The sequence below is a fragment of the Ixodes scapularis genome, unplaced genomic scaffold (genome assembly GCF_016920785.2).
Source record: "Ixodes scapularis isolate PalLabHiFi unplaced genomic scaffold, ASM1692078v2 PGA_scaffold1__304_contigs__length_218370807, whole genome shotgun sequence".
Lineage (NCBI taxonomy): Eukaryota > Metazoa > Arthropoda > Arachnida > Ixodida > Ixodidae > Ixodes > Ixodes scapularis.
This window is the reverse complement of record NW_024609846.1, coordinates 79,988,826-80,000,829: the sequence shown is the minus strand read 5'-3', so window position 1 is coordinate 80,000,829 and position 12,004 is coordinate 79,988,826. Positions and strand designations below refer to the sequence as shown.

At 49.2% G+C, this 12,004-nt stretch overlaps 1 protein-coding gene across 4 annotated transcripts in view; it reads right to left on the bottom strand.

Annotated features, from left to right (window-relative positions):
• Positions 1-12,004, bottom strand: part of LOC8035197 (eukaryotic translation initiation factor 4 gamma 1) — a 93,849-nt gene that overhangs the window by 27,415 nt on the left and 54,430 nt on the right. For all 4 annotated transcript variants that reach the window (XM_042290805.1, XM_042290802.1, XM_042290803.1 and 1 more), the window contains one exon: positions 289-395. In XM_042290805.1, the coding sequence (XP_042146739.1) occupies positions 289-395 (107 nt within the window). The remainder of the gene's footprint in view (positions 1-288; positions 396-12,004) is intronic.

Here is a 12,004-nt window from a genome sequence, read left to right as displayed (position 1 = left end):
AATGGGTCTTGGAAAAGAAACAGTGTACCTTCATACTGCAACTGAGACCTACAATTCGATTACCCTACCAACACAGTACTGTGCTGTATGATGCGTTTCGATCACAGCATTCAGTGGTACAACTAGCATAGCTTTGTGCAAGTGAACTGATCATTTCAAACAAACTTTTCTAGGATAAGAAAACCTTTACTGCTCTACAATAACACAGGTAAGTTGATTTTCAGAATGAATACCAGTGGGTATTCCCCACGTGCATGCCTACCCTCCCCAGGGAGCCGGCAAGCTCACCTCTTCCCGGTCGACAAAGGCATCCATGTCACCCCCCTCCTTGTTCTCCCCCTTCTTGTTCCACTCCTTCATCTTCTTCTTTTTGATTGACTTCTTGGACTCCCTCCCTGCACAAAACAGAAGACACACCTTGAAGGGACAGCGTGAAGACCACGCCACAGCATTTCCCCCTTAGATACCGCCACACCGAAAGCAAAGTCTAGCGTATCCGAGCCTGCTGTTCTATTAAGACTGGCACGTAAAGGCCCGTTCACACTCTTGCGACCGAGTACGACTGAGAGAGACGAGATCTCTTACAACTTTTTAAATGTTTCTAGAATGAGGGAACACACTGACATTGTGGCGCCATCTATGTGGTGACCCTAGAACTGCATTTCACAAAAGCGAAGGTTTTGCGGGATTTCAGAGGTCAAATGTGCATAATACCCATAGAAAGGCTCGTTTATAACATTGACAAAAGTTTTTCGAGCCAAAAAAGAAAGGATATCGCGCGAGAAATAAAAAAAAATATGCCGGACCGCCGAGTTTACACTGCTTCCCAATAGATGGCGCCAGTGTGTTCTCTGGTTTAAGAAGTTTTAAGGAACCCAGGTTTAAGAGGTCGCAAGCAGTCGCAAGAGTGTGAACGGGTGAATAACCTCGACGACGAAAACTAAAACAAACGGCTTTGTTATCTGAAACACTGTGTAAAGCATATACTAGAGTTTACAATAAACAAAATCACGGCTGCCATAGGAGTATGACAGAGAAAAAGCTTTAGAGGAATTTAAGCAACGCAAACAAACTTCATTGTTGATAGAAAAGATTCCCGAAGGTAGCTAGTTCCCACGAAACAGGATGTCTGCGACATTTCATCCATCACTTTTTCTAGCAAGAGACATTTTATTGTGATGCCACTAAGAAGTAAATAAATGTGCAAACCCAATACTTTAAGAATGCTGGCACTTTGTAAACATTAAATTCTGTGCAGTGGCAATATTTTTACTTTTTCAGTAGGTACAGAGAGCTACCCCTAGGCAGAATTTGCAATAACCACATTCTGGCATTTGTCCCGATACAAGTTGGTGTCTGAATGGTGCTAAAGTTGCTACATAGGAAATGCAGGGAAAATGCTGACAGACAGTCTAAGCATTTATGCCAACAGTTACCTTCATATTCACAGTTAACTTGGCTCTGGTTGCATGCAGAGGCAGTACAACTGTGAATAAACCTAAAGAGTATCATGTCTACCTCTCCCGATAAAATTCTCCCCGTAATTGTATTTGTATGCGTCAAAAACTCACAATTTTCTGGCCAATAGGCAAAAACAGCACAGGACTGGAGTCATCTGATATATAAGGTTCTCACAAAACTTGGCGAGCCTCTACCTCGATGTTACACGAATAAAAGCAAGTCAAACAAATCAAATAAAACCACAGCGCTGTGTGTGAAGGAAGTGAGAAAATAACTTTAGAAAAGCTCCACGGACATGGGAAAGGTCATAAACAAAAATGCTGCCACAGAAACTTTAGAAAAATTAGAGCTCTATTGAAACCCCCAACAGGCACGGGCGGCAGTCATTAAATTTTGAGCTCAATTTTCCGAGTCTTCAAAATCAAACTTGCGTGAAACAACTGATGTGTGTCTGTTGAAGGCCCCATTTTAACACGGTCACGCTCAAAATGGGAGCGCTGAAAAATAACCTCAAGTCCTCAGCTGCCAAAAGAACATTCTAGAAACTCGACTTGTGAACAAAATAAGAGCAATAACTCTTCTGCAACCAAATGCTTCAGCCATTAGACTGGCAGGGTAACCCGATGCACCAAAAATAAAGAAAGGGGTTAGGGTTACTTCAGTGTAGTGTTTCACGGTCCTCATGTCCAGCGTCAGAAAGACTTAGATGTTGATATGAAATGTAACCCCCAAACAGGAATGGGCAGCATTTCAGATACAAGGATTCGAAATATGTATTTAAAATTCTTCCGAGTATTTTGTATTTCCTATTTCATTACATATTGGGCAATGTAGTCATCAACTGTATTTAAATACACAAGATTGAACATTACAGATAAATTTCAAATACAGCCCCAAATACAATTTTGGGCACTGCTCTTCATAAGCAAATGTGACAGCAGACTGACTGTCTTCGCAAAGGGAGTCATATGCAAAGAGCTTGAAACATGCTGCACTTAGTGCAGATTAAACATTGAAGAAAAAAGGAAGAGTAAAACAAGGAATTAATGAGACGAATACAAAAATTGCCTTTTTGGTAGGATGATTCAATGTTTTAAACACTACAAATTAACATGTTTCAAAAAAGGCTGTGATGCACCAACTCAGCCTTTTAACTTTATCTTAAACTGAATACATTGCTTTTCCTTATGTTGTAACTGCCTATGAAGTTAAGAAATTTTATCTTTACAGCTGCAACAGTCTTTCAAGGCCACTTAATTCTTAGTATATATAAACTTCACTCTTTATTTGGGCATGATCTTTTCTACCGGGGTGAAATTGAAGTCTAAGATCCCCCTCTTTGACAATGAAATGTTTGAAAAAGCACTCGAAGATTATCCAATAGGCTCAATGTATCAGTATCCTCTATCGAAATACTTTTCTTCAAAGTGTAACGAATCTGTCATTAAATACAATTCTGTCAGTACTTTGTAATCATATTTTTGCGAGTATTTTGCCCATCCCTGCCCCCAAACTAGGACACTATGCTAGTCACGTGAATAAAAATAAAACAAAAATCGCAAAAATGTTAACCAAAAAGGCCCCCCCCCCCCAAAAAAAAGGGGGGTGGGGGGAAGGTATGCGCAAGGGGACCAACCGAAAAAAAGTTCCGTCAACTTTAAAAATAAAACGCAGAGAAAAAAAAACAAATGAAGGGGGGACACGAGAGTATCCGCTCCTCCTCACCTGACTGAGGTGCGCAACGTGACGAAGACGACGACCCTCCGTTGGTCGTCACCGTCGCCACGCGACTGGCCCGAAGACTAGCCATCCCCGAGTCACCGACCTTTACATTCTCGCCTTTTTCACTTTCTTTGCTCTCCCCCCTTCCAACTTTTCTTTTTTTAAAAACCCCAAGCTCCGGCTCCCAAGCAAGCACCCCCTACACTCCGAAAACGTCCCGGACGGAAGAAGGCTCCGGACAACCGCAGCACCACCGCACGACGACGACGAAGAAAAAAGAAAAAAAAGCACAATCCGAGAAGCGCCGATCGGATTCCTCACTCCACGTCGTTCGGGATTCCACACATGGGTAGACAGCACACCAGACGATCAACGTGGTCCGGGGGGGCACACGCAACACCCAAAGGACCCGCGGCAGGCAGGTGTAGGCCTTCGGCGGCGACGGCACCAGCTTTCGTCGTCGTCGACCCCTCACGCGGCGGCGGAGGAAGGGAGAGGCGCATCATGGCGGTTTGTCCGTCTCCCCCCGTTCATTCGCTTCCTTATCTTTTCTTAGTTGGCAGCAGCGTCGGACTCTTGCGAGACGGCAAAAGCTCGGAGGCCGCGCTACAAATATAGCGCACCACTCCGTCTCACCGGGCGAAGAACAGCGTCGGGAAGAGGAACCAACCACGCCGGCAGAAACACCCCGCATCTTCCACTCCCTCTCCCCCCCCCCCCCCCCCCCCCCCCCTGCCACCCTTTATTTTTCTTTTCTGTTACGTACTAGGACCTTCTGTCTCGTCTCTGCGCTCCACATTCTCCCTTTATTTCGAGTTTCGTTGGTATTTATTCTTATACGGCGCGTACGCGTGGCTTCTCTGTGACCCTTCTCTCTCTCTCGCCCCCCCCCCCCCCCCCTCTCAACATAAAAAAAAAAAAAGCAAGCCGCTCGAGATGAGAAAGACGGAATTTGTCTTTCTTATTTTGCCCCGTACCCGGGAGTGCCTAAACACAAGCCAGACCGAACTGTGGACTGCCTTCAGTAACCTACCGAAAGCAAAACGATCGGCAGGCTCTGATACGTCACGAGCCATATTCGGACGACAAAGGTCGTAATCCGTCGTATTCCCGAATTTGGAGGGATGAAGAGCGGTTCGTTAGGGGCGATGTGGTGCGGTGTGCATCTATCCTCTTTTTTTTACGTGTCTGCCTTCTGTCGTGCCCCAGGTTTAGTAACTTTAATCGATTAATATACAGGCACGACTGCGTACCTGTGTAGCAAACATCTGCTATCTTGTTCGATGTAAGTAATCCAATGACGTCCATACGTCGACCGCGAATGTATACATCGCTCCACGCGCACGTCATTTTTATGAGTGAAACAACCCATAAAATTAAACAGCTTCACGCAATCGGCAACCATCCAGCTGGAGTGGTTAGCAGACGGAGAAGCTAACCCCATCCAAGTCCTTGAAAAAAGAAAAAAGAAAAAAGCGAGGTGTTAAGAGGTTGCCTAACAACTGCTACCAAACGGGAAAAGCTGGTAGTCGTATACACACGTTAGCAGACGACCAAAAAAAAAAAAAAAAAGGATGCGAACGTTTGCAGACGGCACACCCAACAGAGACTGCGTAGACAGCAAGCGGGCGGACTTTTTCCTCGCTGCCCACCACGCCGCTCTTCCGAGTATCGAATAGCACTATTATTCCAAACCAAGACGACGTGCCGCTACACAGAATCACGTCACGCTTGCGACGAGCAAAGGAAAAGGTCTTCGCTCGCTTTCGACGGCACAGAACTCCAAAAATGGAAGATCACGAAAACGACGCACCATTCCGAGAGAGACCGCAAGATCGACGACGGGACGGCTAAAAGCACGGGCCTGGTTGGTCGCTCCTTCGCACTTCCTTCTACTTCGAGCCGCTTCCGACGAAGAAACTCCGTCGACCACGAGTCTCGATACCACCGGACGGCAGGCAACGCCGAGCAAAGCGACTCGTCCGACTCCCGAACACCGGGTCGGAAACAGACACGGGGCAGCTCCAAAAGCAGACGACGGCCATCCTCGGGGTGCCCACACAGAACCAAAGTTCGTTTTCGCTTTCAAAATCGAACGATCACGCAGGGCCGTTTTTCCTTCAGAGCCGCCCAATTAAGAAAACGGCAGAATCTAGGCCGACGGCTGCCTTCCACGAGGCAAGCAAATTGCCCAGCCTCTCCAAACTCGGGAACAAGTTCCACTGAGCCACGACGACGTCATACAAAAAATACAAACGTGTCGTGGATAACGGAGTAGAAAAGGGAGAAAAATAAAATAAAAGAACGACTTCGGCGTGCGTAAGCTTCTCCTCAAGGCGCGTTCGATTGCGCACACCAACTAGGCAACCGCAACGTCACGAGGAGGGGCGTTCGGTTTGCGGACGAGAAAACGCGACGTTTTTCACTAGCAGACGACGTCACACTCGACAGCGGTAAAGCGGCCCGTTGCGTTCGGAAATAGGGTCCGATCGCGACGTCACGTCGCTAAAGATACCCCCGTTCCCATGAACCCGGAGCTGCCCGAACAACCAAAATGAGCTCATGATGTTTAAAGCCCACGGCTCCCTCACCACAGTCTCGGGTTTTAAACATCATGAGTAACTATCACCAGCTCGCCTGCACACTCACTGTCTTTTCATAAAAAAAACCCTGTCCTTTTTTTTTTTTTTTTTTGCGAAAGAAGTTGCTCAAGTAGGCAACGTCGGCAACCCACGTGGGGGGGAAGCGGAGGAGGGCGAGCGAGCAGACGACGACGCCGGCCTTGGAAGCAGACGACGGAGCGAGCAGCAGCAGACGGCGCCCGCCCGCCCGTCGCGTTCGCGTTGCGACGAAACTGTTGGCACCCGTCCCACAAGGCGACAAGCACGTCGGTGGCCGGCGAGGCATAGTACGAGCGAATACGGCAGTGGCGTCACAGGGGGTCACGATAAGGAATGCACTTGACCTTTGGAAGCGACTCCACGAAAACAGCCTCAGCTAAACAACGACAGTAGAAATTACGTTAGCATCGTTCAAAACATGACTGTCAGGTAAGATTTAAAAATGCAAGTCGCTAACGTGCCGCACACGTACGCAGAAACGCTTCAGGGAGAAACAGAACCGTACTCAGATAGGTTCCAATTTTCAACAAATCTGCACCGACATGGTCTTTTCCATTATACAAGCTGATGCGCGCATAGTGTCCGGTCACGTCCCTTGGAGAAACCTGGATAGGCGGGCTCTCTGAGATTACCCGAACGCGCGAATATTTACAACTTCGCGGTACCAACATTTGCTCAGGCTCCGCTTCTTGAGTGCGCCTACACTACGGCACGGGCGCACTGCGGGAAAGCCCCACATGCGTGACGCATGGAACTTCCGAACTCGAGCGCCTGCGCAAGTTTCCCGATTCAAGTTATAAGGGACGTCGCTCTCATTTAAGCACATTTGAATTCTTAAGTGAAGCTAACTTTGATTTGGCCTTGGAATAAAGTGAGTGAAGCGAGACAGGCTGCGAAACACCTGCGCCGCAAACACACACACACACAGACGTACGCACAAAAGAAAAAAGCAAGAAAACAAGCAGGAGAGAGGACTTTAAGGTGCTCCGAGAAGGCTTCGCCAGCTGTGAAACGTTAAAAAAAAAATGTACCACAGGAGGACGTTGTGACGATGACGCGGCGTCGCGTGCCTAGAAGGCGTCTGCTGCGTTCTGCATACCAGGGTTTGATCCATACAACAAAATAAAATTGCAAATTTTCTTCTCACAAGGACCTCGCAACGCCTCGAAACTTATCAACCAAACTACAACACACCCTCGATAAGAATGTGAGCTCCCCAAGTGCAGGTGCTACTTTTCTGTCTCATTTTACGGCATCGTCCCTCGCGTTGGTGGTTTATCTGGCACGGGCATTTCCTCCTACGTGTTAATTTTAAACTATGAAGCGGTATGCTTTGAAGCGAGTAAGTAATGCGAGGGGAAACCCAGCAACAGGGAGGAATACGTCGCGTGAAAGCCACGCATTCCTTCGGGACACGTCAAAACTTTCTCCCGCATCGACAACGTAAAAATCGCCCTCCGTTAAAAAAAAGAGGCAACGTGCCAAGTTCCGTCACCATAAGCGGCCCTGTTTGCACCGTTGCCCAAACGCCCCACCAAGCGCACGGTACACTGTACAACCTGTTGCGACCACGAAAGCTTACTGCCAACGACCGACGACGTACACTGCGGCATTAAGTAGGCGCCAATAGGATATCGGCAGCGTGTCAGAGAAGCACGCGATTGACATACGCCAAATTTTACCGCCCAAGTCCTTGACCGAGTCTCGTCTGAGCACATTCCACCAAACAACAAATTTATTAATAAAATTTGTTGCCGCAAAAAAAAAACAAAGAAAAAAAAACACTATTTTTCAATCGTATTAATTGCGTCGTGCTCCGTAGAGCCTCTCGTACAAGTACGCTGAAACGACGACCGAGCAGGACGAGTGGACCGCGACCTGACACCCAACCTAATCGTGTAAAACAAACATCGCCAAGGCGAAGTGCATTGAAGTGCGTATCTGAACCTCAGGGTAAGGGACACGCCGAACCACAGCGACGCCAGTCCCTATGCCCTTTCTAGCGGTAGTTCCGTTGCTTGTCTGGAACATCGGGGCGCGACGGCGGAACCACTGAAGCGCGTAAAAGTTTCCTGCTACCTCTCGGCTGTCGCTCAGTCGTTTCAACCTACGTTGTCCAAGACTGTACGACGTTTGGAACGCGTCTTGCACCGATGTATTTAGCCGCGTGCCTCCTAAGTCGTCCCTACGTGGCAACAAATTGCGTCACACGAGCCAGAGTGTCATGTCAAGTGTTGCCCCCCCCCCCCCCCCCCAAAAAAAAAAAAAAAAAGGATCGTGGCAGGCGACCGCACGACATTTCTACGTCATCGGGCGGAAATCCAGCGACCAGATTTGAGGGCGCACACACCAGTCAGACGCGTTCCAAGCGCCATTCCAAAACGGAACCACAGCGTCACCCGGCACGTCATGCGAGCAAATACCAGCTAGAAGACAGCACGGCGTCACCGTTATTGGCCCACCCCAAGCGGTAGACAAGCTAGAGTCGCCGCAAAGCGCGTAACGTTTCGGCGGGGGGTCGACAACGCATTTCGCGTACCGCCATCGGGAACGGAGACGGCGAGGCCGGGGTGCCAGGGTGCCGGCGTGGATGACACGGGCGTCGTCGGCACGACCTGGGGCTGACGGCCCCCCGGGCGGTCGGCGTCGCCGGTCGGTCCGGGCTCGCTCCGTCGTCGTGCTCAGTCGCTCCCCCGAGGGGGGGCACGGACGCAGCGGCGACGACCAACAGCACAGGCAGGAGCCCCTGGTGTTCCCGGCCGGCGCACGCGCCCCACCGCACATACAACGCGCCGCGCGACAGAGCCCGCCGCATCTTCCTTCACCTCACCAAATCGGCTGGCCAAGTAAGTGCGTATCAAACATATAAACATTTCTGTTGGAGCCAATGTTGGTTGGAGCGGAATAGAGCCACTAAAACAAGCTATGCTTCAGAGTAACGACACCCACTGGATTGGATTGGACTCTTTGGCTTCAATTTTGTATCGGGTGATCACAGAAGCTTTGGATTCTGGATCTAGCCAGTAGTCACCTCTGCCACTTCCCCTTCCGCTGTCTCTTCCGTCTGCGTCGATCACCTTCCACCGTCCCTTCTACTCCCCCCCATTCTCCTCCTCCCATCCCCCTCCCTCCCTCCCTCCCTCCCTCCCTCCCTCCCTCCCTCCTCCTCCTCCTCCTGCCACCAACGTTACTAGAACCACTCAGTTGGGAAACAGACTGCTCTGAAAAAGTGGCATCCATCCGTACTCGAGAACCGAGCTAATGGCGATCACAACGCTGCCATTTCTCCCGCAGCGGCCACTCGAGGAACTGCACGTGACTTCTACTTTGGCTTTAATCGACCATTTTGGCGCCGAAGCAGATAGGGTGGAAGGGGTTTCCGGGTAAGAAAAATTTATTTAACACTATTCAAGTTTCAAGTTTTTACAACATTACAAGGTCACCCACATGTGATCCATGCTCTACACAAAACAATGTTTACGCGACGCAATGATCACTCCGGCCCCCCGTCTCCCAAGCGGACAGCCGCGAGTTACTACCGAAGTTGAGATGCGCCTAGGTCGGGACGCGCACCTGAAATCACCGCTGAGGCGTGGTTATATAAAAACAATATTAATTGTGCCGCCAAACCCTGCAAACTAAAGATTTTAGAAAACACCACGCGCCCTTCATTTTAAACGAAACCCCAATCAAAGTTACAAAAAGTTTTTTTCCGTTTGTTTTTACACAAAAACGTGCTTTCTAAAAGCTCGAGGTGACCACAGTACAGACAAATGATAAAGAGTGGCGCTGTTGTCGTATTTAGCTCGGTCTCGGTGGTCGCCAGCGGCCCAGGTTTCGACCGCGAGTTTCCCAGCCATGGAGAATAGAAGGGTAGGAGAGGGCATGACGTCAGCCGCGTAGCCTCCACAAGCCATGCTCCCTTGACGCCTCGCCTCTTTCGCATTTTCCTCCTTACTCTCACCACATCACGTTACTGTAGCTAGCCTTCGTCTAGCTATGGTGTACTAGAATACACCACAGCCTAGCCTTCGATCTGATAAAACCTACCGGACGGAGCGCGCGCAAGCCTGCAAGGATCCTCTTGCAATCAACCATCCATCTCGCACGTGACATGTCACGCGCACCAATCACCAGACAGATCTGCGGTCACGCTGGGCACAAAATCGTTTAAACTTTTTATGACTAGGCTTCACCAATATTGCAACGTGCCCCCTCCTAGTACTTCTAACCTCCTTGTTCCCAACTGGGTGTTCTGATAACGTTGCCTGCCCACCTTAGGGCTTAAAATCATGGTTGCCAGTTATCTTCAACTTTATCTGAAATCCACCAGGAAGCGCTTTTCCGTCCTGTAAAAATGTTCATAAAAACAGTTCGCGACAGAGCAAAACAACAATTATACGAGCTTCCTAACACCGAAACTAATGCCGAGGAAGTCGCACTTTTGAATTATCGGCAGTTGCATCTGCTCTGCACTCAGCACCAAGATGGCGTTGCCCACAAATATATCCGGGAACCGAGTGCCGACCCCCTAAGCGTAGCTCAAGTGCGGACGTGTTTCACGATGACAAAAAAAAAAAAAAAAAAAAGAGGCTGGGATGTTTTTTGTTTTGCTTATCGAAGAGTGCATTTAAAAAACGAGAAACCAAATGTGTGCATCCTTCTCTTTTTCGTCACTCGCCGAGCAATTTGAGAACGATCACTCGACTATGACGGGAATAACTCCACGGGAAACAGTTTTTTCCTGCACATGTTTGTCCTAATGTGAATGATTGCTGTAGCGCTAGCCAGCACGAGCTTCCGCTGTGGCTATCACGTGCGACCAAATCGCTTCCCTAAGTATGCAAACTTTAGCTGAGCACTCGACCAAAATTGCACCCGAGCTAACCTCTTCTTCACATTTCGACCATATCGCGACGGCAGTTTCCGTCGTTGGGGGGGGGGGGGGGGGGGGGGGGGGGGGTCTTAAGAGCCTGCCCTTCATTAAAACCCCTTCATCTTTCAAAGTAGCGCAAGGTGCGTCGATGCACGAGGCACGTACAACGTGCTGCTCTTGGGAAGATCATGGCGGCACAGCGCAGCACTGAGCTAGATTTCAGACGCCATGTTCTTCCGAAAAGTGGCGCGCGGCACGTACAGGTGTCTTGAGCATTTCGACAACAATGAATGGCGCCACTTTTCCCAGGATACAGGGGCTTTAGGCTTCATTAAAAAACATAACTAAATATTTAGCACTTATTTCTTTGTTTAGATGTGGTCGACGTTGGGTCGGGAGCCCAGAAACACTAGCCTATTAGCGATGTGCGCAACCAAAAGCGAATAGGAGGTAAAAGCGCTAAAAAACGACGGACAAGTTGAAGAATGACGAACACCAAAAGCAACCAAAAGCGTCGCTGCGGTCAGCTGTCCACGATAGGCCCAAACCATGGGCATATGAGCATTGTCAGATTGTCAACTTGGACGGTGTTAGTTTCGGATTGCGATGGCTCCTAGCTTCCACTTTGCTTTTTAAACACACCACCGAACTCGTCGTCGCACCTGATGGTAAGTAGCCAGGATAACAACTGGTGACGTCACGGCGAGGCAAATCCCAATCGTGACGTCACGGATGGAAACCATAAGGGAGCGCCACCGAAACATCTCGGCGTTAATACCCCGTGTCACTAGTTGCGCGCGGTACAGGCGAAGGCACGCCAGGAGAGGGAAGGCAAGCTCAAGGAAAGCTGGGGAGGCAGAGAAACTTCCTCTCCTCTCCAACGTTCCCAGTGCTCTTCCTTTCTCCCCTCGCCCTCTTCTACCATCTGGCCTTACTAGTGCTTCCCCTTCCTCTCTTCGCCTGGCGTTGCTTTTGCCTGCACTGCACACAACTGGTGACACAGAGCGCAGACTAGTTTCTGGACTGCAGGCAAAGTGAAGAAAATTAATTTTAGAACAAATAATCAGATTTCAAAATAGCGTCTAATGGCGGTCTGTAAAGCTCCGTTGGAATGCCGCGACGTCAGGAGTTCTTAAAATACAGTGCCAGCTTGCGGCAGTATGGCTCACTCGTGGAGTTACTTAGACCTGAATGTGACTTGGCGGAGGACACTGATTCCTACTCCAAAACTCTGTCCTTTACTCCTACATACAGCCTGGCCTCTTGACCCCCTCCGGCACTCTATGCTAGGAGAGGGCAGACCTAGCTCATATTATTTGGAACT